Source organism: Emys orbicularis, chromosome 1 (genome assembly GCF_028017835.1).
Source record: "Emys orbicularis isolate rEmyOrb1 chromosome 1, rEmyOrb1.hap1, whole genome shotgun sequence".
Classification (NCBI taxonomy): Eukaryota; Metazoa; Chordata; order Testudines; family Emydidae; genus Emys; species Emys orbicularis.
The window spans coordinates 151,419,885-151,447,553 of record NC_088683.1 but is presented as its reverse complement, the minus strand read 5'-3'; the positions used below and the strand labels follow the sequence as shown (position 1 = coordinate 151,447,553).

The following is a 27,669-nucleotide window of genomic DNA, read 5'->3' as shown; positions in this document are numbered from 1 at the left end:
GGATTGACCCTTGGGGAACACCACTCTCCATTCTGAAAATTTACCATTTATTCCTACCCTTGTTCCCTGTCTTTTAACAAGTTCTCAATCCATGAAAGGATCTTCCCTCTTATCCCATGACAACTTAATTTACGTAAGAGCCTTTGGTGAGGGACCTTGTCAAAGGCTTTCTGGAAATCTAAGTACACTATGTCCACTGGATCCCCCTTGTCCACATGTTTGTTGATCCCTTCAAAGAACTCTAATAGATTAGTAAGACATGATTTCCTTTTACAGAAACCATGTTGACTTTTGCCCAACAAGTTATGTTCTTCTATGTGTCTGACAATTTTATTCTTTACTATTGTTTCAACTAATTTGCCTGGCACTGATGTTAGACTTACTGGTCTGTAATTGCCGTGATCACCTCTAGAGCCCTTTTTAAATATTGGCGTTACATTAGCTATCTTCCAATCATTGGGTACAGAAGTCGATTTAAAGGACAGGTTACAAACCATAGTTAATAGTTCCACAATTTCACATTTGAGTTCTTTCAGAACTCTTGGGTGAATGCCATCTGGTCCTGGTGACTTGTTAATGTTAAGTTTATCAATTAATTCCAAAACCTCCTCTAGTGACACTTCAATCTGTGACAATTCCTCAGATTTGTCACCTAGGTTAAGTTTGGGAATCTCCCTAACATCCTCAGCCGTAAAGACTCAAGCAAAGAATTCATTTAGTTTCTCCGCAATAACTTTATCGTCTTTAAGTGCTCCTTTTGTATCTCGATCGTCCAGGGGCCCCACTGGTTGTTTAGCAGGCTTCCTGCTTCTGATGTACTTAAAAAACATTTTGTTATTACCTTTTGAGTTTTTGGCTAGCTGTTCTTCAAACTCCTTTTTGGCATTTCTTATTACATTTTTACACTTAATTTGGCAGTGTTTATGCTCCTTTCTATTTACCTCACTAGGATTAGACTTCCACTTTTTAAAAGATGCCTTTTTATCTCTCACTGCTTCTTTTACATGGTTGTTAAGCCACGGTGGCTCTTTTTTAGTTGTTTTACTGTGTTTTTTAATTTGGGGTATACATTTAAGTTGGGCCTCTATTATGGTGTCTTTGAAAAGTGTCCATGCAGCTTACAGGGATTTCACTCTAGTCACTGTACCTTTTAATTCCTGTTTAACTAACCCCCTCATTTTTGCATAGTTCCCCTTTCTGAAATTAAATGCCACAGTGTTGGGCTGTTGAGGTGTTCTTCCCACCACAGGAATGTTAAATGTTATTATATTATGGTCACTATTTCCAGGGCCGCCCGGGGGGGGGGGGGGCGCAAGTGGGGCAATTTGCCCCAGGCCTCGGGCCCCACAGGGGCCCCCATGAGAATATAGTATTCTATAGTATTGCAACTTTTTTTTATGGAAGGGGCCCCTGAAATTGCTTTGCCCCAGGCCCCCTGAATCCTCTGGGCGGCCCTGACTATTTCCAAGCAGTCCTGTTATAGTTACCTCTTGGACAAGATCCTGCGCTCCACTCTGGACTAAATTGAGAATTGCCTCTCCCCTTGTGGGTTCCTGTACCAGCTGCTCCAAGAAGCAGTCATTTCAAGTATCAAGAAATTTTGTCTCTGCATTTCATCCTGAGGTGACATGTACCCAGTCAATATGGGGATAATTGAAATCCCCCACTATTATTGAGTTCTTTATTTTGATAGCCTCTCTAATCTCCCTTAGCATTTCATTGTCACTATCACTGTCCTGGTCAGGTGGTCGATAATAGATCCCTACGTTTATATTCTTATTAGATCATGAAATTACTATCCATAGAGATTCTATGCACAACATCAACATAATAAAGGTCAAATTAGGATCTCTGTGACACCTGTACCTTTCGGGGGATGGTGGGGGGCAGTTTACAGGCACAAATAAGACTACACTTTGAAGACAATGCGGTTGCACAGGTGTCAGTGAGGACATAATTTGTGTAGCAGAACCTTTATTATGGTTTATGAAGAGGGAAGGAGCCCAGCTTGACTCTCAAATACCAGGCTGAATGTGCAAAGTTGGCAGCAGGTGAAAATGGTTTTTTACTAGTAAACTGCATATGTTTGATCTGAGAAATGATAAACACGTAGCCCTCTCATGGCATTTATATGGAGATGCTTTTTAAAGCAAGGCCACATTTTAAACCACAGTAGGGAAAATGCAGCTTTGATACTATAGTTAAGTCCAGGCAATGGAGAATGATGGTTTGTCACAATTGAGAGATTCAAGCTGAGCTTGAACTATCACTGGTGGTTTAACGATCACAAAATCAATTCTTGCACAATTTGGAGGGAGGATGGGACAGTCAGCAAAAGCCCCATTCTGCTCTACATGAGCCTGCTGGTCCTTGCTAGGAATGGAAGTTGTTGGGAGTCTGTAGCCCCGGAGTAGGCACTGGATTGTGGCCTGGCCCCAGCAATATGGTGAGAAGAGACAGACATGTTTGAGGGAAGATCAGTCACATGGAGTATGTAGTATTCATGCCACCCACAATCCCAGACCACGTTTGGTGTGGAGGGGAGCTGCTCACAGAGATCACGCCCAGTCATAAGTGGCTGGAGATGATGGGGAGAGATTGTAGGCAGGGAACAATGGATCAGTTACTGTGGGTGTGAACTCGTTTCCTCCCAATAGTTAGGGACCAGCAGAGGAGAAGGACAGTGAGACAAATTCTGTCTGTCTGGGTCTTCCTGTGTTTCTGTCTTCTCTGTTTGGGTTTGCTTGGCTCTGTGCATCTGACTGTCTGTGGAACTCTCTGTCCATCTGTGGAGCTGTCTCTTTGTCTGTCTGTGAATTGGGATATTAACCCTGCTTTTCCCCTCTCATCTTTCCCTCTGCCGGCTCCTCTAGCTCTATGGGCAGTACACAGACCAGCTCTCTGACTTTGCACAGAAGGAAGCGGCAAAACTACTGAGTGAGAAAGAGACCCGAGGGAACAGCCAGAGCCCCCAGAAACGGGACAGCCAGACAGAGGTCAAAGAGGAGCGGTACTCCAAATACCAAGGTAGGACCACTCAGCCCCACTGGACAGACAGGCTCACTTTATTACCAAAAGATGGACAGACTGCCACTGTTCAAGCTGGAAGTGCAGAGGGATGGAATTCAAGTGGGGCAAAAGGGGGACAAGTGAGCCTTGTTCCAGAAGAAGGAGGAAGAAGTCCCACTGGGTGGAAGAGGAGAACCTAGCAGAGGCTAAATTTCCTTTCCCACTTTCCCCCCAGGAATATGTGTGACAGCAAGGGATAGTTTTTCTCAAAGCAGTCTCTCATTCCATCACACAGTAGGTTACAGATCTCCTGTCCAGGATGGAGAGGCCTTTCTCACACTTGTGGGTTCATTTGAGGAGATCTCTCCTTCCAGTGCACAAGAGGTTAAACTCCCCATCCTGCCCATACTGCAGAGGACTTTGCAGTACTGTATAGCGAGAGATAGGTGCCAAGTCCTTCAGCACTCAAACATGATGTTTCCAGAGGAGCTGCTTGTGATGGGATCCCCAGGGTGCAGCCTGGGAACTGTGGGACCACTGTGCCCCCTGAACTCTCTCCAGCCTGGGCTATCTCTCACAATGCCTTGCTAGCAACCAACAGCAAGTCCTGCCAGGCGCTGTGATCACTCAGCACAACAGCATGTGGAGCCCCACACCCAGCTATATTGCATGAATGCTCCCAGAGCCACTCATGAATCACACAGAGAAAGGCACCAGAGCCAAATCCCCCCAGCTCCCAGCACTATACCCCAGGAATATACTGTCTTGCACTGCTCAAGACGAGCAATGCTGATTTATTAATTGGTTCACCACTTCATCAATGGAAAGTGGATATACACCAGCCTTTGTGAAACCTGAGCAGATTTACCACACACTTCATACAAACTCGCTGGTAAAGATAAACAATTAAACAAATTTATTGACTACAAAAGATACATTTTAAGTGCTATTAAGTGATAGGCAGAAAGTCACAGTTAGTTACTAAAAGAAATAAAATATAAGCACGCAGTCTAAACTTTCAACCCTATTAGACTGGGCAACATATAGATTAAGCAGTTTTTCTCACCCCACTGGATATTGCAGTCCCTAGTATACAGATTTCACCCTTGAAATCTGGGCCAGTCCCCGCAGTTGGTGTCCTTGTTGCTTGCAGGATAGGTGGGGGCAGGGGAAAGGCCCAGCATGTGGCCACTGAGTTCTGTTTTATACTCTCAGTCCCATGTGCTTGGGGAGCACAAGTCCAGGCATGTCTGGGGGCATTGCTGAGTCTCCAGGCAAGGTTGAGCAATTCCCCTGGTGTGGCCTCATGCAGGTGAGTCATTGCATTGTAGCTCCCTTGCTGGACAATGGTTGTTGATGCGTTGTTTGACATCTCACCCGGAAATTGGTTACTTTCCTTGCTGTTGCCTCTGGGGAGCCAATATCTGGCTGATTCCCCAACTTACAGCATGTTTTAGTGACAACCATACAACACAATCTCACAACTTCATAGGCATTAATGATATACATATATGGATAGAAAAAATGACTTTCAGCAGATTATAACCTTTCCCCTGATACCTCACATGGCTTGCTTTATATGCAAGATCACAATTATATATAAATGAGGAATATGGGGGTTACAGGGTGCTCCCCCAAGGTATAGAATGTCACACTGCTATCTTGCCATACTCAATAAGGGAAAGAAGAGACAGACAGGGGGCTTCCTCAATATTTCTTGACCCTCCCTGGCTTAACCTCTTGCCTCAAGCCTCTTTCTCATCCACAGACTGTGCTAGACACATTCAGAAATATGTTACCAAGAAGCTTGGAGAAGACTGGATATTCCTGGTTCTGTTGGGTCTGGTCATGGCGCTGGTGAGCTGGGGAATGGATTATGCCAGCGCCAAGAGCCTGCAGGGTGGGTCCCATTCAGGTGTTATGAAACTGACTCATAAATCACATGAACAATTCACTTCTATGCCTAATATCCCATGTTCAGCACCAACTCCCTGCAGCACATTGCCCCATAGTGCCATGCTGGGACATTAGGGTCAGTACTAACTCCCAGGGCAGAATATCCCCTAGTTTGTCACCCACACCACTCCCTGAGCACAGCTCTTCTCGCTGGGGCACTGGGATCAGTACTGACACAGAGGGGAGAGTATCCTCTAAAGCAGGGGTCTCAAACACGCGGCCTGCTGGGCTATTTCCTGCGGCCCGCCGAGCGGCCCGCGCCCGCCCCCCCCCCCCGCCTACCTCCAGGCCAGGGGTGGGCAAACTACACCCGCGGGATTGCCCCCCTCGAGGCCCGCGCCGGCTGGCATCACGTCCCTGCAGCCGGGGGGAGAAGCAGAGTGTTGCTCTGGCTTCCAGGCACGCCCCCCCGCAGCTCCCATTGGCCGGGAACGGGGAACCACGGCCAATGGGAGCTTCGGGGGAGGTACCTGGAGGAGCGGCAAGCAGCGTGAGGAGCCCTGCATCCCCCTCTCCCAGGGGCCGCAGGGACATGGTTCCAGCTACTTCCCGGAGTGGAGCAGAGCGGGGCCGGGGCTGGCAGCCTGCCCTGGCCCCGGCCCCGGTGTGCGCCGCTGCCACCCCGGAGCCCGAAGCCCTCCTGCACCCCACCCCCCCAACTCCCTGCCCTGAGCCCCCGCTGCACCCCACACCCCAACCCCCTGCTGCATCCCACACTCCTTCTGCACCCCAACTCCCTGCCTTGAGCCCTCTGCCTGCACCCCAGTCCCCTGCCCTGAGCCCCCTGCTGCACCCCACACCCCAACCCCCTGCCCTGAGCCCCCTGCTGCATCCCACACCCCTTCTGCACCCTGAGCCCTCTGCCTGCACCCCAACCCTCTGCTGCACCTCAACTCCCTGCCCTGAGCACCTGCCACACCCCTCATGCACCCTCTGGGGGCAGGGAGGGGGCGGAGTTGGGGTGCGGACTTCGGGGAAGGGGTTGGAATGGGGGCAGGGAAGGGGTGGGAAGAGGCGGGGCCTCATGGAAGGGGTGGAGTGGGGGCAGGGCTGGGAGCAGGGAGGGGGTGTGTGTCAGTGGCGGCCCTCAGGCTAATGAACTAGCCCTCATGTGGCCCTCATGGTCATTTGAGTTTGAGACCCCTGCTCTAAAAGTCACACAGTTGTTGCAGAACATTCATTTTATTTGGAAGTTTCTCCTCAAAACATAGGCCAGACATCCCCTGCTTAGCTTAGGATATTTAACAGTTACAGGCCAAGGTAGAACAGTAAGGCTTGACCATGAAGTCCTGTTAATTTAATATTATATTTCTCCCCTCAAGATACATACATACACACAGCTCCTCTAATCCAGACCCCACATCCTATTTTGGGAGACCCTCTTTCTACTGGGGTGAATTCAGTTTTCAGGTTCATTCACCCTTGTGTTTCACATCCCCCTAATACACACTGCTCCCTGTGACACCTGCCCTCTGCTGGCAGGACCCCTTTCTGCTGAGGGGTTCAGTCCTGGACGTGGTTGGATTGTTCTCGGTTGGGGCAACCCATGCTTTTGAGCTGGGTTTGTTTGATGCTCATCAACCCCTTTGGGGGCGTGCTGCTCTCGCTGACTCCTGTTCTGTCTGTCCACAGCTTACAAGTGGATGTACAAGGAGCTGCACCCGAGTGTCCCTATGCAGTACCTGGCCTGGGTCACCTACCCCCTCATCCTCATCCTCTTTGCTGCTGTCTTCTGCCACCTCGTCTCCCCACAGGCTGTTGGTGAGAGCAGGGGGCAAGGGAAGATCTGCTTTTGTCTGTCTCTTTTTCTGTATGGCATGTTCCTTGTTTCTATGGCTTATTTATTCATTGTCTGTTCTGGTTTTTTTCAGGGTCTGGGATTCCTGAGCTGAAGACAATCATGCGGGGAGTGGTCCTCAAGGAATACCTCACACTCAAAGCTTTTGTGGCCAAAGTTGTAGGCCTGACAGCTGGGCTGGGGAGTGGCATGCCTATAGGGAAAGAGGTGAGTGTTGCTATTGTGTGTGTGTGTGCAGTGATGGCCAGGGAGGGGGAGGCAGGTATAGGTGTCTCTTTGGGCACTGTGAAGCCCTGGGGAGGAAGGGGCTATAACTATCTTATCTTTTTGGACAAGGGGCCATTTCACTCCACCACCACTGCTCTGCTTTTGTTTCTGAATTTCCCTACAGCATTGACCTCCCATTGGTCATTTTCCTGACTCTGTAAAAGGTTCGATAGAGAAAGGATTAAAGGAAGTGTGAAGTTGCACTCCATAATGTTTTATGGAAATATGCTTATGAGTGTAAATATGATGTAACTGGAATATGCTTTATGCAAAAGATCTATTGTAAGGTATCATTACAAATCTACTGAGTGTGTTCATCCTATTTGTATGTATGTATCATTCTTGTAACTGAAGCTAGAAATATAAAGTATAACTCTGAAGTCCTATCGTAATTATGCGAAGTGTGGGCCATTGATGATGGTTTAGAATCTTGATGGCTCCCATTGACTAGGATAATTGATTGTAAATGTCTCTGTTTACTTGTAAGCCTTCCTGTGTTCATGTAAGCCAGCCCAGGAAGAATGGTGGAATCCATCTTAAACCTGGTGCTTTTCCATTTAGAAGGAGGGGTGGGGATCCAGAGAGACAAAAGATTCCCGCCTTGTGCCAAAGCTATAAAAGGGTGTGGAAGAGAACAAAGAAGGCTGCAGTCATGAGAAAACCATGGAAGGGATGGTCTCATGGGATAGCCTAATTTTGGCAATTAATTGATCTTTGACTATTAGCAGTAAATATGCCCAATGGGTTGTGATGGGACACTAGATAGGGTGGGATCTGAGCTACTACAGAGAATTCTTTCCTGGGTGTCTGTCTGGTGAATCTTGCCCACATGCTCAGGGTTTAGCTGATCGCCATATTTGGGGTCGGGAAGGAATTTTCCTCCAGGGCAGATTGGCAGAGGCCCTGGGGGTTTTTCGCCTTCCTCTGCAGCATGGGGCATGGGTCACTTGCTGGAGGATTCTCTGCACCTTGAAGTCTTTAAACCACAAGTTGAGGACTTCAATAGCTCAGACATAGGTCAGAGGAGTGGGTGGGTGAGATTCTGTGGCCTGCATTGTGCAGGAGGTCAGACTAGAAGATCATAATGGTCCGTTCTGACCTTAAAGTCTATGAGTAAACCCTAGTTACAACCTGAGCTAGAACTAACAAGGATTGTACCAGGGTAAAGGATTGGGCCCAGACTAGGAAGGAGTCTAGTCTTTGAAAGAAGCTTATTGGAACATCTCTGAGGGTGAGATATTATCTGTAATCAGTTTCTTAATGTATTAGGCTTAGACTCATAGAATCATAGAATATCAGGGTTGGAAGGGACCTCAGGAGGTCATCTAGTCCAACCCCCTGCTCAAAGCAGGACCAATTCCCAACTAAATCATCCCAGCCAGGGCTTTGTCAAGCCGGGCCTTAAAAACCTCCAAGGAAGGAGACTCCACCACCTCCCTAGGTAACGCATTCCAGTGCTTCACCACCCTCCTAGTGAAATAGTGTTTCCTAATATCCAACCTAGACCTCCCCCACTGCAACTTGAGACCATTGCTCCTTGTTCTGTCATCTGCCACCATTGAGAACAGCCGAGTTCCATCCTCTTTGGAACCCCCCTTCAGGTAGTTGAAGGTTGCTATCAAATCCCCCCTCATTCTTCTCTTCTGGAGACTAAACAATCCCAGTTCCCTCAGCCTCTCCTCATAAGTCATGCGCTCCAGACCGCTAATCATTTTTGTTGCCCTCTGCTGGACTCTTTCCAATTTTTTCACATCCTTCTTGTAGTGTGGGGCCCAAAACTGGACACAGTACTCCAGATGAGGCCTCACCAATGTCGAATAAAGGGGAACGATCACGTTCCTCGATCTGCTGGCAATGCCCCTACTTATACAGCCCAAAATGCCGTTAGCCTTCTTGGCAACAAGAGCACACTGTTGACTCATATCCAGCTTCTCGTCCACTGTGACCCCTAGGTCCTTTTCTGCAGAACTGCTACCTAGCCATTCGGTCCCTAGTCTGTAGCTGTGCATGGGATTCTTCCGTCCTAAGTGCAGGACTCTGCATTTGTCCTTGTTGAACCTCATCAGGTTTCTTTTGGCCCAATCCTCTAATTTGTCTAGGTCCCTCTGTATCCGATCCCTACCCTCTAGTGTATCTACCACGCCTCCCAGTTTAGTGTCATCTGCAAACTTGCTGAGAGTGCAGTCCACACCATCCTCCAGATCATTAATAAAGATATTAAACAAAACCGGCCCCACGACCGACCCTTGGGGCACTCCGCTTGAAACTGGCTGCCAACTAGACATGGAGCCATTGATCACTACCCATTGAACCCGACGATCTAGCCAGCTTTCTATCCACCTTACAGTTCATTCATCCAGCCCATACTTCTTTAACTTGGCAGCAAGAATACTGTGGGAGACCGTATCAAAAGCTTTGCTAAAGTCAAGGAATAACACATCCACTGCTTTCCCCTCATCCACAGAGCCAGTTATCTCATCATAGAAGGCAATTAGGTTAGTCAGGCACGACTTCCCCTTGGTGAATCCATGCTGACTGTTCCTGATCACTTTCCTCTCCTCTAAGTGTTTCATAATTGATTCCTTGAGGACCTGCTCCATGATTTTTCCAGGGACTGAGGTGAGGCTGACTGGCCTGTAGTTCCCCGGATCCTCCTTCTTCCCTTTTTTAAAGATGGGCACTACATTAGCCTTTTTCCAGTCATCCGGGACCTCCCCCGATCGCCATGAGTTTTCAAAAATAATGGCTAATGGCTCTGCAATCTCATCCGCCAACTCCTTTAGCACCCTCGGATGCAGCGCATCCGGCCCCATGGACTTGTGCACGTCCAGTTTTTCTAAATAGTCCCAAACCACTTCTTTCTCCACAGAGGGCTGGTCACCTTCTCCCCATATTGTGCTGCCCAGTGCAGCAGTCTGGGAGCTGACCTTGTTTGTGAAGACAGGGGCAAAAAAATCATTGAGTACATTAGCTTTTTCCACATCCTCGGTCACTAGGTTGCCTCCCTCATTCAGGAAGGGGCCCACACTTTCCTTGACTTTCTTCTTGTTGCTAACATACCTGAAGAAACCCTTCTTGTTACTCTTAACATCTCTTGCTAGCTGCAACTCCAAGTGTGATTTGGCCTTCCTGATTTCACTCCTGCATGCCTGAGCAATATTTTTATACTCCTCCCTGGTCATTTGTCCAATCTTCCACTTCTTGTAAGCTTCTTTTTTGCGTTTAAGATCAGCAAGGATTTCACTGTTTAGCCAAGCTGGTTGCCTGCCATATTTACTATTCTTTCTACACATCAGGATGGTTTGTTCCTGCAACCGCAATAAGGATTCTTTAAAATACAGCCAGCTCTCCTGGACCCCTTTGCCCTTCATGTTATTCTCCCAGGGGATCCTGCCCATCTGTTCCCTGAGGGAGTCAAAGTCTGCTTTTCTGAAGTCCAGGGTCCGTATTCTGCTGCTCTCCTTTCTTCCTTGTGTCAGGATCCTGAACTCGACCATCTCATGGTCACTGCCTCCCAGGTTCCCAACCACTTTTGCTTCCCCTACTAATTCTTCCCTGTTTGTGAGCAGCAGGTCAAGAAAAGCTCTGCCCCTAGTTGGTTCCTCCAGCACTTGCACCAGGAAATTGTCCCCTACACTTTCCAAAAACTTCCTGGATTGTCTGTGCACCGCTGTATTGCTCTCCCAGCAGATATCAGGGTGATTAAAGTCTCCCATGAGAACCAGGGCCTGTGATCTAGCAACTTCTGCTAGTTGCCAGAAGAAAGCCTCGTCCACCTCATCCCCCTGGTCTGGTGGTCTATAGCAGACTCCGACCACGACATCACCCTTGTTGCTCGCACTTCTCAACTTTATCCAGAGACACTCAAGTTTTTCTGCAGTTTCATACCGGAGCTCTGAGCAGTCATACTCCTCTCTTACATACAATGCAACTCCCCCACCTTTTCTGCCCTGCCTGTCCTTCCTGAACAGTTTATATCCATCCATGATAGTACTCCAGTCATGTGAGTTATCCCACCAAGTCTCTGTTATTCCAATCGCATCATAGTTCCCTGACTGTGCCAGGACTTCCAGTTCTCCCTGCTTGTTTCCCAGGCTTCTTGCATTTGTGTATAGGCACTTAAGATAACTCACTGATCGTCCCTCTTTCTCAGTATGAGACAGGAGTCCTCCCCTCTTGCACTCTCCTGCTTGTGCTTCCTCCCAGGATCCCATTTCCCCACTTACCTCAGGGCTTTGGTCTCCTTCCCCCGGTGAACCTAGTTTAAAGCCCTCCTCACTAGGTTAGCCAGCCTGCTGGCAAAGATGCTCTTCCCTCTCTTCGTTAGGTGGAGCCTGTCCCTGCCCAGCACTCCTCCTTCTTGGAACACCATCCCATGGTCGAAGAATCCAAAGCCTTCTCTCCGACACCACCTGCGTAGCCATTCGTTGACTTCCACGATTCGACGGTCTCTACCCAGGCCTTTTCCTTGCACAGGGAGGATGGACGAGAACACCACTTGCGCCTCAAACTCCTTTATCCTTCTTCCCAGAGCCACGTAGTCTGCAGTGATCCGCTCAAGGTCATTCTTGGCAGTATCATTGGTGCCCACGTGGAGAAGCAGGAAGGGGTAGCGATCCGAGGGCTTGATGAGTCTCGGCAGTCTCTCCGTCACATCGTGTATACTAGCTCCTGGCAAGCAGCAGACTTCTCGGTTTTCCCGGTCGGGGCGGCAGATAGATGACTCAGTCCCCCTGAGGAGGGAGTCCCCGACCACCACCACCCTCCTCCTCCTCTTGGGAGTGGTGGTCGTGGAACCCCCATTCCTAGGACAGTGCATCTTTTGCCTTCCAATCGGTGGAGTCTCCTTCTGCTCCCTTCCCTCAGATGGGTCATCTACTCCACTCTCCGCATTAGTACCTGTAGAGAGAACATGGAAACGATTGCTCACCTGTATCTCCATTGCTGGTACATGGACGCTCCTCTTTCTCCTTCTGGAGGTCACATGCTGCCAAACTTCTTCATCATCCGTCTGTCCCTGCTGCGCCTGCTCTGAATCTTCAGAACATTGTGGCCGTAGAAGCATCTCCTGACGTCTGTCCAGGAAATCTTCATTTTCCCTTATGCAACGCAGAGTCGATACTCGTGTGTTTTTGCTTTATTTTACTTGGTAACTTACTTTGTTCTGTCTGTTATTATTTGAATCCACTTAAATCCTACTTTTTATATATAATAAAATCACTTTTGTTTATTAATTAACCCAGAGTAAGTGATTAAAACCTGGGGGAGCAAACAGCTGCATATCTCTCTATAGGTGTTATAGAGGGCGGACAATTTATGAATTTACCCTGTATAAGCTTTATGCAGAGTAAAACAGATTTATTTGGGGTTTGGATCCCATTGGGAACTGGATGTCTGGGTTCTGGAGCCAGGAGTACTTGCTGAGCAGTTTTTGGTTAAAGTCTGCACCTTTGGGGGCGAGGACCAGACCTAGGTCTGTGTTGCAGCAGGCTAGCATGTCTGGCTCAACAAGGTAGGGTTCTGGAGTCCCAAACTGACAAGGAAAACGGGCTCAGAGGTAATTCCAGCATGTCAGGTGACAGTTCACAAGGGTGTCTCTGTGACTGAACCCGTCACAGGAAGATGCTGAGATACCTTCAAATCACTGATTTCCTACCTGAGAGACAGAGGGGAGAGATGGGGGGAGAGAGGCAGAGATGACCAGAGAGAGAGAGAGAGAGAGAGAGAGAGGAGAGCGTGCGCCAACATCTGTTTTTATTAAATCCATGTCAGTGGCATAATGTCACTGACCCTCTTTCCTCATCGTCTTTCCCCTTCTCTTCTCTAACAGGGTCCCTTCGTGCACATTGCCAGCATCTGTGCTGCTGTGCTCAGCAAGTTCATGTCAATCTTCTGTGGTGTGTATGAGGTAAGGCACAGGTTTCTGCGTGCACTTATCCTGAAGCTCTCCATCTCCTGGGAGAGGCAACATGATTTCTTCTCCAGAGGAGGGCATAGCAGGGGAGGGGGCAGGATATTGGTACAGGGAATGCAGTGAGTTCACCAAGGTGTTACAGACCAGTACATTACATGTATTGGCCAGGATTATGGAGAGTGGCCAGGTATACAGTCCAGTAAGTTATAAGGACTGGCCAGGTATGTGGCCTACTAAGTTACAGAACAGACTGGCTAGGAATATGGTCTGGCAAGTCTGGATTCTGATAGTGCTAAAGCCATAAGCTACCTCATTGTAGTCACCCTCGATGCATAAAGACTTGCCAAGTAGCTTTGCATAAAGACCAGTTTGTCTTAGAATGTGCATGCACAGAGCACTGCTAATCATAGGAGTGGTCTATATGTCTGCTGTAGAAACAGCCTTTGCAGTAAAAAGATCATTGTAGTGATGAGCTGTTTATTAAGACTGGCAGTGTCCCTAGAGGCTAACTATATGCTATATAGAGAGACTGACTCACTGTAATAGAAACAGCTTGTGCAGACTGGCTCCCTGCAGAGACTGGCTGTGTAATATAAGATAACTACAGCAGTTGTTTATATAGACCAGATCTGTATAGAGACTGGTGCAAAGGAGTAGATTGGTGGCATGCAGGCACCACATCACTTTAGTACAGTTGACCTTGGCTGTACTTAGTGACCAGATCTCCATATTAGAGACAAGCTTACTGTACTAAAGACTGGCAGTGTGTAGAGCCCGGCTCACGATAGCAGAGACGGCTGCATTTGCTGCTGGCTGTTGCTTCATTTCAGAGGATGTGGGGACTAACCCTGTGGCTGTGCTCCCTCTAACCCTGGCATGCCCTTCTCTGGCTGGGCTCTCTGTTCCAGAATGTGTACAGGCAGCTCGAACTCCTGGTGGCGGCTTGCGCGGTTGGAGTTGGATGTTGCTTCGGGGCTCCTCTTGGAGGCAAGTGTATTCTTATATATGACATTTTGTATACATCACCTCAGCTCTCTCACTGTGAATCTCCTGCATGAAAACAAGTTCTGCACAGACGTACCTTCTTTCCAGTTCTGTGGTGAAATGTTATTTCTATTTTCATGTAATCATGGAGGATGAAAGGCAAGGGAGGGGGGAAAGGTGAGGTGGATTATGGGAAAAATGCCACAGAGGAAGTGACATTTGGGCAGGAAGTGTCATCACTAATGGCTGAGCCTATTTAGTCCCCATGTATCAGGCCGAAAGTCCAAAGGTGGGTCCGCCTACACAATCAGTAAAGACCACCTTCCACAATAGAGAGGAAGGACCAAAAAACATAATGGTGGGGAGTGACATCACTCATGGACAGCAAGTGATAATACTCATGAACAGGAAGTTATATTTTTAGTGCGCAAAATAAACTCTTTATCAGTAAGCTAGAGAATAATATGGCTGTGGAGAAAAATGTGACTGTTAATCACTCACATCTTTGCTTCTGAATCAGAGCCACTCTCTTAAATAACACGTATGACAGAGATATATTTATCCTTCGGCTAGATGAGCAAGGCCCAGGGCAACAGTATACAAGGTGCAACAGCCTCCAGTCAAGAGGGAGAAAACTGATACATAGATCATTTGTCATAGAATGTTTCCCTTTTGATTAGTCCTGAGTGTGTGTCTGAGTGTGCCCACCCCACCTCAAGGCCCTACTCCAATCACCTGGACACTGTGCCCAGGGTAATTTTGAGGGTATTCAAAGTTTGATGGTTGTTCAAATACTGTGTTATTTCCTTGAGGCAAATACTTCACTTCCTGTCTTTAGATGGAGTGAGTGAGGGGAGTAATAAACTGTAGCCCAGTCTTGGCTCAGGCCAGCCGAAAGAGATCATTCCATTACTGTTTGCCATAAACAAAAACCAGACAGTCTAGTATCTGGCAAATAGAGGGCTCCTGAATGCTTAGCAGACTGGTAACAGACCTGACATCCAGAGGGCAGGGGATCCTTCTCAGGGAGAGAGACAGAGGTAGGTGTGTGAGAATGGAGCAGCAGGCCGGAGGCAGCTTGAAGTTGGCTTCAGAGGGAAGGCTAGATAGCAGGCAGCCTGAGAGCTGCAACAAGGAGGCTGGATGAGAGCTAGGTGTCTAGCGGAGAAGCAGGCTGTGACTGGCTGAACGCCAGCAGCACCACACAGGAGGAGCCCTGTACAAACAGGAGGCGTGAGACTCTCACTATCTGGATGACAAGAGGACAGTGCAAAGGGGATCCCACCAGACGATGGGCCAGTGGGGTCTGCAGGCCAACACTTAATTACTCCAAAAGAGGGATGGACTAGAGGAGCAACTAGGGGTTAAAGGAGATTAAAACAGCAGAGGGCTCTCTTACAGCACCAGCCAAGGAGCAGGGTGAGCTGTGGAGGGGCACTGCTTACCCAAGCCAGGGGGAAGAGGGGGAGCTCCCTCTGCATTTAGCAGAGGAAGGGGAGAAATGCCCCCACCCCACTCCACTTTAACCCCTGCGGGCAGCCCATTACCTCTCTACTGGACTGTGACATCAGTTAATATACATGTTTAAGCCTTGTACCTAGTGTACATGCACCCTTTCTTGTCTCCAAACCCTAGTAAAGAATCCTCCATTGCTCACGCACAATGTGAGCATGGTGCATGGAGCACCTCTAGTGCTGGCCACTGAGCATGCTGTCCGATCTCTAGAAGGGGCTCGGGTATCACAACCCCACAGTGACAATACCTGGGAGGGGATCCAGTACTTCCCATAGGAATATTTTTGTGGGGAAGTGGTAAAAGAAAGCAGAACAGAAACAAATGAAAGTGGCCTCTCCATGGGACAGTCCAATGTGTGTCTGTCCTTTGCAACAGGCTGCAGAAACTCTGCCTTACAAAAATGGCAGCCACCCCAGCAAATAGCAGATTCCTGGACATGCAGAAGTGCAGCACAGAGGAAACAGGAGTTGCACATAGCAATTACAAAGATAGATACACCACAGGAGAATCCCTTCCCATGGTCTCCTTGCCCCCCAAACTCCATATGTGGAGCTGATAGACTCACAGAAGGAGCAAAAGTCATTGCATTTGGCTTTTGCCAACCTCATTGAGTCTGCTCTGATTGTGGGACCCTCACTGCTTATCAGAGATGTGCATGCACAAAGCAAACACTGCTGGAATGAGCTGGGGGTGCTAGCAGCAGTGAGAGAAACCTCCTTCCAGACTCACAAACTGATGGGCCCACCAGCCTTGAAGGTGGGGCAAATAAATGCAGAGATACCCAGATGTCATGTTTTCATAATGGCTTTTCTGTCCGTAACCATGATTTAGCTTCCTGTTTCTGCCACGGTAGCAAGTAGAGGTCATTTCTTGTGCTAGCTAGCTCCTTTTGAGGTAATTTCCTGTTCAGATATATGTTTAATGTCATTTCCTGTTTGGATGGATTTGTTCTGAGGTAATTTCCTTTTTGATATATATTTTCCCAAGGAATGGTGTGTTCCTCTCTCCTCATTTTTAAGCAGTGGATTTCAGGGGTTCACATGGGGCAAGATTAAATCAAGATGGGTCCCTAGGCACTTCCCCACTTGGGTGTACCCCGGGCCTTGCTCCTGCACTATGGCCTCTACACTCCTTGGGGTGTCAGGGACCATCCGCACAGGAGTGGTCTGCTGAGCTGGTGTTTGACCCACCAGCGCTCCTCTTTGGGCAAACTGGGGCCTCCCCTATCTCTAGACCATCACCCCCTCTCTTCAGACAGGCAATAGACAACTGGTGCCTACCCATACTGGAGGAGCACAAGGTAAATGTGAGGACACGTGACCGCTCCACATGTTTCCCCTGCCCAGTGACCCCTCCCACCCTGAGCCCAGCCCAGGGCCACAGCACTCTCCCCACTCCACATTACCTGTGAGGGGGTGGGCTCTCTGCGCCTCCCCCTGCATGTTCTGCTGCTTCTGCTGCTCTCCCTGGTAGCTGCAGCTCCGTCCCACTCCCGGCATGGCTGCCAGGGAGAGAGGCCGAACATGCCAGGCAGGGGGGAGGGGTGAGGCACAGGGAGAGGAGGATAGAGCCCCTCTCACTCCCTGCCCTGCATTTGACCCCTCCATACTCCCCCACGCGTTGCCTCTGCACTGGAGGAGGAAGGACTTAGCTCCCACTAGTCTGCATATGGGGCCTCTGCTGACACCACACCAGCAGTCATGATGAAGTGGCTGCTGTGAGAGTCCCCACAACACAGAATTCCTGGCTGGGGCATTTTTTCACAATCACAAGGGCTAGGAATACATGTACTTCAATGAAAGCTGAGACTGTGCCTTCATCCCTTGACTAGTGCCTATGCCTTATTCCAGACCCAATTTTACTTCAGTCCCTTTGGATATTTTGGAGGTGTCTAGGAGGGAGGACTGAGAGAGAGATTATGGACATACACCCCACAAGCATTAGTGATAGCGGGTTGGTGACAAGCTGTGACACTTGGTCTAATTTTGTGACTCACTCTCCCTTTTCTTTCCTATTGTCTTCTCTCTGTCTGTCTCTCTTCTGTCTCTTCCACCAGTAGCAGCCGTATTATTACACTGATGTCCTGACTGTGGGCTGTGCTGTGGGGGTTGGCTGCTGCTTTGGGACACCACTTGGAGGCAAGTGGCTGCTCCCTTCCTCTGCTTTTCCTCAGGATATCTTCGTCCCCAACCCCCAATTCAATGACCATTCCCTATAGTTTCAGCCTCAACCACACTCATTCCCTGGTATGTCCTCCCCACAGAGAGACAACCTCCAGCAGCAAGAGTCTCTGCCCTCTCACTTTTGCCATCCCTTTAACTCTGCCTCCTTTGCAAAACCTTTTTGACCCAAACTTGATGGGAGCAGTGGGCAATGATGGCTGGACAGGATACTAGAAGTTCTGGGGAGATTTCCAGGTATATGTCCAGTTGATAACATCTCTGTTTTCTCTAGGGGTGCTCTTCAGCATTGAGGTCACTTCCACCTACTTTGCTGTGCGCAATTACTGGCGTGGTTTCTTCGCAGCCACGTTCAGTGCCTTCATCTTCCGAGTGCTCGCCGTGTGGAACAAGGATGCAGGTAAGGCTAGAACCAAGACCTCTGTGTCTGGTGCCCAGACCTCTATTGTCTACTTCATCTCCAATTTCGCCTCAGTCCAGAAATACAGTGGGGATGTGACATTTCCTCCACCATCTTCCTTGCATACATGACAGGCAGAGAGAGGGAAAGAAGGGGGAGAGTGGCAAACTTATGTCAAAAATTAGCTAACTCCCCGATTCCTCCCAGTCCTAGGTGTGTCTGGGGTTGCCCAAAAAATTCACCATGAGGATACATGAATCCCCAAGAACTGGGAGGATTCTTGAGGTGAGAATTCACAGTTGGTCAATGTAATGTAGGGCTGCATACACAGAGACTTGCCATCCCAGAGCAGGGAGGTGACAGTATTTACAGCCTCACACTGGGCTGTCAAGCAGAAAGGTAACAATTTGGAGGGAATTCAGACAAGTGCAATAACCAACTGATTAGGAGGCTGGAAGGACTGATTTATGGGGAAAGATTGAAAGAGCAAAATATACTGGCTAATGATGATGAAAAAGGACAAAATAACTCTACAGGTAGCAGAAGAGGGTAAATGCATTTTCATGCAGACCTTAACACCACAGAGGGTGAGGCTTGTTCAGGATGGTGCAGGGAGGTAAAGGGGAATGTTTCAGATACTGCAGTAATGGAGACAGAGAGAGAGATTAAGTAGCTGGATATGAGGAAAATATCTCCTAATGTTTAGGGGCTGTTAAACTGTGTATGGTCCATCTAGCCCAGTGTCCCATCTCTGACAGTAGCCAGGACCAACTGCTTCAGAGGATGGTATAAGAACACTGCAGTATGCAGATCTGCCCCCCCACATTAGGCCTCATCCTAGTCCCTAGTAGTTAGAGACTAAATTAGGGCCTGAAGCATGGGGTTTAACATCCCTTCCAATACCTACTGTCATTAACTATTAAAACCCTGGATATTCTTGTTAATCTTGTCCAGTCTCTTTCTGAATCTTGCTAAGTGCTTGGCCGCAACTACTTCCTGGGGCAGTGATTTCCACAGTGTAATCCCACGTTGGGCGGGAAAGTATTTCCTCTTTTAGTTCTGAATTTCCCACCTTTCAGTGTCATTGAATATCGCCTTGTTGTTGTGTTAAGTGGCAAGGAGCATAGAAGTTCTTGCTCTACCGTCTCTAGACCAGTCATTATTGCATAGACTTTTATCATGTCCCCTGTTATTTGTCTCCTTTCTAAGATAACAGTCCCAATCTTTTCAATCTCTCTTCATACAAGAATTTTTCCAGGACCGCAATCGTTCTCATTGCTCTTCTCTGAGCCCCCTCTAGCTCTTCAATATCCTTTGGAGATGAGGTGACCAGTGCTGCACACACAATCCAGATGAAGCCGCACCATGATTTATATCAAGGCATTATAATGTTCTCCATATCATTCTCCATCCCATTCCTTATGCATTCTAGCATCTTGTTTGCTTTTTTGATTGCAGCTGCACATTGAGAAAAGCTCGCCACTGCTGTCTATGAGACCTGGGTCCCTTCCTGAGTTGATACAGTTAATTTAGAACCCTACACGGTGTATAAGTTAAAATTTTCCCCTCCACTGTGTGTTACTTTGCATTAATCAACACTGAATTTCATTTGCCACCATGTTGCTCATTCCCCTAGTGTGTTTAGGTCTCTCTGAAGTTCCTCCCAGTCCTCTTTGGTCCTGACTAACTCAAATAATTCTGTCATCTTCAGATTCTGCTACTTCATTACTCACCCTCTTTTCCAGATCATTAATATATTAAATTGCACAGAACCTATTACAGAACCTTGTGGCCCCCACTGTTAATCTTTAGCCATGATGAAAATTGACCATTTACTCCTACTCTTTGCTATCAGTCTTGTAAACAGTTTTTGCTCCATGAGAACACTTCGCCTCTTACCATCTTGTGCAGGACCTTGTCAAGGGCCTTCTGAAAGTCTAAATAAATTTCAACCGGCCCCTACTTTACTGACATGTTCAAAGAATTCTAAGAGATCAATGAGACATGACTTGCCTTTGTAGAATCCATGCAGGTTACAACCTGTCAGATCATAAACTTTGTTATTGTTTTTAATGATAATTTCAACAAGTTTATCAGGCATGGAGCTAAGGCTAATTCCCCAGAGCACCCTTAGAGCTTTTTTAAAATATAGGTACATTTGCTACCCTCCAATCTTTGGAAGCAGTGGCTGTTGTTAACGAGGGAGAGTGTATTTTTTATTAACAACTCATCCACTTCATCTTTAAACTATTTCAGAACTCTTGCATGTAATCATCTAAGCCTGGTGACTTATTGCCTTTGAAATTATCAGTTTGTTCCAGCACCTCTTCTCTGACACCTCAATTTCTGAGACCTCATCTCTAATGCTAGGAAAGAGCAGGTCAGGGTCAAAATCTCCCCAACATTCTCAGTAGCAAAGACAGATGCATCTTACCTTCTCAGCCAAGTCTTCCTTAATTTCTTCCTTTAACTCCTGGGGGTGAGCCATGGGACCCACCAATTCTTTCTCCAGTTTTCTGCTTCCCATATACTGGTTTTTACACCTTCAGCTATTCGCTCTTCGAACTCCATTTTGGCCCTTCTAATTTCCCTCCCACTTAATGCCTGCTATAGTTTGTTTTCCTGTTTACTGGCTTCACTAGGGTCAGATTTTCAAATTTTGAAGGATTTTTGTTTGGCTTGAATAGGCTCTCAAGCCTTGCCTGAAGCTATATTTGTTTACTCCTTGCCTTCCTGGTTGTCTTTTTGTTCAGTGGTGCACATGTCTTCTGAGAGTACTATTGTTTCTTTAAATTGCATCCATTCCACCTGGAGGGCTTTTACTTCCTTTACTTTCAACTTTAGGGCCTTTTGACTAACCATCTCATTGATTGAAGTCTCCCTTTTTAAAGTTTAGTGTCACTTTTTGGTACCTTACTTGCCCCTGGGATGTTGAGCCTTATACTGTGGTCACTGTTACTTAGTGACTCAGCTACTGTCACTTCTTGAATTAGCAACTCTGTTTCATAAGAGTAAGCTGGGAATAACCTCTCTTCACTTGTGGTCTAGAACTAACTGTTTCAAGAAGCAATCACCCCAGTGTCAAGAAATTGTTTCTCTAAATTTGGTCATGTTGTGCTGTTTGACCAGTTTATATGTAGGTAGCTAAAGTCCCCCCATTATCACCATTTATTAGGTTTTCCTGCCTCTGATCTCTCTCCACATTGTGCACTCAATTTCCTTTGCTTGATCAGGAGGCCAGTAGTACATTCTTACATTTTGGGATTTGTATCCCTAGAGATTTAGCTGTGTGGTTCTGTCCACTCTACATTTGTATCTCTCCAGATTCTATGGAAACCTTTAGACATAAAGCTACTCCCCCACCTCTTCAGCCTAGTTTGCCTTTCCTGTATAGTTTATAATCAGATATTGCAGTATCACATGAATTTTTGTCATTCCAACATGTTTCCATAAAGCCTATTGTATCAAAATCCTCATCGGCTGCAAGACCTTCTTAGTTCACTGATTCTAGCTTTTGAACGTTTTGCATTAGTACCGGTATATAGATATCTATAGTTTTAACTCTTGGGAAGGTGGCTCCAAGGGAAGAGGTGGAAACCCCATCACTTGAGTCATTTAAAACTAAAGTGGAACACAGTGAGGGTTGGGGAGCAGAAGGGTAGGAAGGGGCTGGTGGATACGATGGGACCTAATTGGTCTCTTCCCTCTCTGATTTCAATGACTGTGATAATTCCTTCTGTACCTCTTATGAGAACTGGGTAAATGCAGTTCCCAGAGAGGAGCCCAGCTTTGTCCCCATGAGGTGATCTTGTCAGTTTGTGACAGGGATGATCTTATCAGGGGCTGACTGAGATACAGTGAATAGAAAGGAAAATTCTCATTTATCTTCTGAGGATAAGAAACTATTCCCAAGCAGAAAACTTTGACAAACTGAAGTTAGATTGAAAGTACATCTCTTCCATTAACCCGCTACCCTCCCTCTCCACACAAATTAAAAGAACATTAAGGGTGCAAACTGAAGCACTCAAAATGCAGGAAATGCCCAAGTTAAAGCTGTCTGCACACACTTAATTTGGCATGTGCATTGCCATGCAGTCTTTAATTACCCAAGCCCATGCTGCTATTTCCCCACAGATCCTATCTCATATTCTCATTCAGTAATGCAGACTGGACTTTCTCACCCTTTTTTCCCCCTTCCCATCTCTTGCTCTCTCTTCTCTCACACAGTCACCATCACGGCCCTGTTCAGAACTAACTTTCGAATGGATTTCCCCTTTGATCTGCAGGAGCTGCCAGCCTTTGCTGTGATAGGGTAAGTCCAAAGGGACTCAACAAATTGCAGTACTAAACTGATATCAAGCGGACTCCATTGCAAATCTTCACTTAAAATGGAGTGACAGTCTGTTTAGACCATAGAACTCTTTCTGGAGGCTTGCCCTTAGAGATATTGCAACACAACCACTTTTGAGTGATCATGGAAACCCAGTCCCAGTTCTTTGACTGTTCGCAGGGTCTGAACCCAGAGCCCATTCGAAGAATGCAGAAATCCAGTTCACGTTCTTCACCTTCTTTTGGGAGGCTGCACCAAAATCCATTCTAGGGGATTACAGAACTGCAGTGGGATTTTCAAAAGCACCTAATGTCTGCACTTCAAGCCGGAGGTGTACCTCCTGCTAGTGTAAGGGGACTGTTTTATTAACATTCAGTGGGGGTGTTTTGGTTGGCTAGCTCCCAGTACCAAAAGGGGAAGGGTCAATGGGAAATCAGGCCCCTGAGACTGACAGTCCCCAGGAACAATGAGGAGAGGCCAGTTCTCCAGGTCAGCCTGATTGATAGGGCGGGCAAGCTAATCAGGGAGTCAGGATGCCAGGGGGGTCCCGTCCTTTGTGTGAGCTGGAATTGCCTGGGTCAGACAGAGTGGGGCGGAGCTAAGGAAAGAGCAGACCCTGTGCTGGGAGCAGGGCTGCAGCCACAGAACCAGAGACACAGCCCAGGGAGAGCAGATCCTGTGCTGGGAGCAGGGCTGCAGCCACAGAGCCAGAGGGGCCAGAGAAGCAGCCCAGGGGGCTGGAGGCAGAGCAGCTGCATCAGTGCTGAGGCAGAGTGGAGCCAGAGCTAAAACAGTGGAGCTGGGGCTGGAGCTGGAGCAGTCTGAAGCTGGGTGTGGTGAGCAACTGGGGCCAGCCAAGGGGGGACCCTGGGCAAAGGGCCCAGCGCAGATAAACACCCCCAACCAAGGGTACTTGCAGGCCAGACTGGGAGGCGGATCTTAACCCGAGGGGGGCCGACGCAGGGAAGAAGGGTCCCACCACCCAAAGCCCGGAGGTGTGTGGCCACCACCAAAGCAAGTGTCCAACCCCCAGCATCCCTGCAGCACAACCAGGGTCTGAGAAGGAGGCCTGGGACCTACAAGAAACAGACTGTAAACTGACATTCCAGAGGCACTGTTTGTAATGTTCCCTGCCACAGAGCGGGGTAATGTGTTTTCCTTTAACCTTTACCATTTTTCCTTATTCCTTTTTAAATTAATTGCTGATTAAATGAATTGTATTTGCTTTAAATTGTATGTAATGATCAGTGGGTCAGGGAAATGTCCAGTGCAAAAAGAGTACCCAGAAGTGGGAACACCCTCGCCCCTGTCCTAGGTGTCCACAGCAAGGTTGGGGGTCGAGCCTTGGAATCCTGGGCCCAGCCTTGTTGGGGTTACAAGGACTCTGCCAGACAGGGGAGTGGAAGGGGAGTCCTCGAGGGCAGGCAGGCCCCTGGGTAAAGGGAATTGGAGCGAGGACTCAGATCCTTCCACTAGCCAATTTCGCTGGGGTAGTGGATAAGCCGGGAAAGTTCCCCACAATAGGGGAACCATTCCCCCGCTTACACGAGCTCTGACTGAGCTAGCACACTAAAAATAGAGTGTAGCTGCAGACACAAGCGATGGGAGGGGCTAGCTGCTTGAGTACGTATGTACCCATCTGAGATACTAGGCACATACTGGGGGCAGCTAGCCTCTCCTACTGCTCATGCCCATCCGTGCTGGAACTAGGGGTGCTGAAGTGGTTTCCATCATATACAGGGTTTACAGTTGGGTTCAATGGCTCTCAGCACCCACACTACACAAATTGTTCCAGCACCTCTGGCTGTGCCACTGTGGCAACACTCTATTTGTAGTGCACTAGCTCTGATATGTCTACCCAAGCTCGAATTTACACCTCCAGCTCACAGTGTGGACATACCCATAGTGAGCTAGGAACACAAGTCCCACTGAAAGTCACTTAGGCACTTTTGAAAATCCCACTCATCCAGTTCGTTCTCCTGCTTCTAAGGCTGCCTTGCAAAGGTTCACTCACTTACTGACTGTAGGTGAGTCCATTTGTTTGGGTGGGCAAGGGGAAATTGGCTCTTTAACTTTGAAACTGTAGGACTGTGACAGCTCCTGCAGCTGCCTTTTGAGTGCTTCAGACTGTAGTTCTGTTCTTCTCCAGCACCACCCCCCTACTGGGAAAGGGGTGTACTGATGGGACACTAAAAAAAAACTTCGGAGGTTGAAAAGGAGTGTCAGAAATCACAGCGATGGGTGTGGTATAAAGGGAGACAACAACCTCCCCTGGAGGAAGCCAGGTGCCACCTTGGAACTCACAAGCACTCACAAAGCTCATTGCAGCATAACTTTAATCCCCCACCCATTTAGAAATGCATTCTCCCCACCCTAGCAAATTCCCGCCTCCCCCTCGCTCTTCCTTTCCAGCCAGCATCTTTCCTCACTTTCAGGCAGCACAAAAAAGACACAAGTCCAGGCAACATGGGTGAACAGATTTTGTTTTCCTGGGCTTGTAAATGTACAAGACCGTTCTAAGAGGAGCAACACCTCCCCTCGGTGCTGGGGTGGTGGGGAGGAGAGCACAGAAATCCACTTCAGATTAGAGAGAGCACCGCTTGAGTCCACCACAGGGAATTTATTTTCTATTAAAACCAGAAAATAAACAAATGTTACATACATAGTGTAGACAACACGTGATTTTATTATGTCTCATGCTGTTTGGCACTTCTGTTAAAACATCAGGTCCTGGAGTTATATGATTTCACAAGAATTTCTGCTTTTATTGAAATACAATAAGTTTCTAGCCATTGTGATTTCAAAGAAAAGCTTGAAAAGGCACCTGAGTGCACATTGAAGGCTCCAAAACTGGAAGGCCAAGAAATACAGCTCCCCTGTTTATTGTTTTAAAATCTCATGATTTTTAAGCCAATCTCAAGATTTTTTGGGGCCTGACTCATGAGTTTTGAGTGCTTGGGGTTGGCAGTAAGATTACATTTTCCTTGTGGCTATACCCAGAAAATATTTTAGAGCTTGGTTAAAGGGCTGGTTGTAAAAATATTTCTCTCTTGAGTAAAGGCAGCTGGTCAACATTTTCAGAACAAAACACTTTTTAATTGAAAAATGGTCTTATTTTAAAAATGAACATTTTGGTGACAGTTTCCTGATTAGGGTTTTTCTTCTTTTGAAAAATATGGACAGACGCTGTATGTGAAACACTCAGTTGCTGGTGTTTTTGTCTTTATTTTGTGTAGGGCTGTTGGTGTTTGTGGTGTGGCAGGTGTGGCCCGTGCAGCTTGGTCAGAGGTTCTTTGTGGCCTGTGAGGCCCAGTGGTTGGTTGTGGGTGGTTTTTGTTCCCATTGCAAGTTTTGATTGGTGGGGCCAGTCACATAGCTGGAATTTTTCAAAATGACATGTATCTTTTTGTCATTTTTCAATTTTGAAATAAAAAATAATATTTGGAATGACTGAGTTGGAAATTAAAAAGACAAAAAATTCTATAGAAAATTTCATAAAATGAAAAATTCATCAATTTTAAAAATGCATGCAATGAAAAGTGAGTTCTCGACAATATCTTTTGGCAATGAATTCCCCAGCTTAATTATGTGCTGTGAAAACAGTATTTCCTTTTACCAGTTTCCAGTGTGTTGCCTTTTAACTTCATTGGGTGAATGAGATGCAACCCTGTCTATCAGGTTACATTCCCTGGTCCTGATTACAGCAGGAAGTACAGAGGCCAATGCTAGCACAGAGAGTCCATCACACTTTTTGGTTAAATAATGAATAATTAGGAACATAGGCTTCAGTTCAGCAAAGCACGTAAGCATGTGCTTACCTTTAAGCACATGAGTGGTACCATTACTTTGCTGAATCAGGGCCAGAGTCCCTGTATACTCAGTATGATTGTATTTCCTGGTCCAATCTTCTGGCCAGAATGGTCCTCCACCTTGGCCCGGATCCCCTCTTTCATCCCCCAGTTAGATCTGTCAAACTCTCATAGTTTCTTACACCTCTCCCATCACCCTGGTCTCTGAGCAACTAGTTGGTTGCTTGTACACATAGCTACAGTGATGTGCAGTGTGGTTGGTCTCCATCTTGGTAAATGCCAAGTGGAACCTCTGACAAGTCTTATATTCCACTGTTGAGCAAAAGCGGTATCCTCTTCATTGCATTGGATCCCTGCAACCAACGTAACACAGACTAACTGTGGGGTTTTTCCATGGGGCAGTGGGGTGTGTGTGCCTCCAGAAAGCATCTTTGGAGGCCTCTGTAACAGATGGCACCCTCCAAAAAAATAAATAAAAAGCTGGAAAGCAGCAGACAAAAGACTGGAACACCCTTGGGAGGTTCCTGTGCCACACAGGGCTGGACATCCCCTTCTAACACATATTCTGGATCCCCTTTTGGACATGGGAATGTTTAAGATATAAAGTGGGGGAGAAGGGGGTTCAAATACATTTTTTCTCCCTTTACCAGAAACCCCAGTGACATCAGTAAGTGGCTGCTCTGACTGAGAGACGCAGCCTTAGGTGCAAACTTTGATTCTGCCCATTTGTTGCCATTTAAAAGGCCAGGTGAATATCCATATGTGAAAAATACTTAGGCTTTATTCCCTGGTGGATAAATGGCATTTTGTGGATTGTGCTTCATGTCTTTTTATTTCATTTCCTCCACTTTAGGATCTGTTGTGGGTTCCTTGGAGCCTTTTTCGTTTACCTCAATCGCCAGGTGGTTCTGTGTGTCCGACGGCATATGGCTCTGAGCCAATTTCTCACCAAATAGTGAGTGTGCTTGAGCAGCAGTATTCTGCCTTAGAGGCCATTACCCTTCCTGACACTGGATAATACCTGTGGAGTTAGGTGCTACTCAATTATCAGAATCTGGCTCCAAGAGTCTAATTCAGGGGTGGGCAAACTTTTTGGCCCGAGGGCCACATCGGGGTTGCGCAACTGTATGGAGGGCCAGGTAGGGAAGGCTGTGCCTCCCCAAACAGCCTGGCCCCCGCCCCCTATCCGCCCCCTCCCACTTTCTGCCCCCTGACTGCCCCCCTCAGAACTCCCACCCATCCAACTCCCCTTGCTCCTTGTCCCCTGACTGCCCCCTCCCGGGACACCCACCCCCTATCCAACCCCCCTGCTCCCTGTCCCCTGACTGCCCTCCCGACCCCATCCACATCCCCGCCCCCTGACAGGCCCCCTGGGACTCCCACTCCCAACCCTCCCTGTTCCCTATCCCCTGACTGCCCCCCCAGAACCTCCGCCCCATCCAACCATCCCCTCCTCCCTGACTGCCCCCCAGGATCCCCTGCTCCCTTACCCAACCCCCCCCCCCCC

At 47.7% G+C, this 27,669-nt stretch overlaps 1 protein-coding gene across 1 annotated transcript in view; it reads left to right on the top strand.

The window, feature by feature from the left end:
• Positions 1–27,669, top strand: part of CLCN1 (chloride voltage-gated channel 1) — a 107,383-nt gene that overhangs the window by 53,569 nt on the left and 26,145 nt on the right. The window contains exons 6-14 of the mRNA XM_065417202.1: positions 2,874–3,027; positions 4,778–4,909; positions 6,598–6,726; positions 6,837–6,970; positions 12,861–12,938; positions 17,503–17,581; positions 17,898–18,023; positions 22,251–22,335; positions 27,016–27,117. Of these exons, the coding sequence (XP_065273274.1) occupies positions 2,874–3,027; positions 4,778–4,909; positions 6,598–6,726; positions 6,837–6,970; positions 12,861–12,938; positions 17,503–17,581; positions 17,898–18,023; positions 22,251–22,335; positions 27,016–27,117 (1,019 nt within the window). The remainder of the gene's footprint in view (positions 1–2,873; positions 3,028–4,777; positions 4,910–6,597; positions 6,727–6,836; positions 6,971–12,860; positions 12,939–17,502; positions 17,582–17,897; positions 18,024–22,250; positions 22,336–27,015; positions 27,118–27,669) is intronic.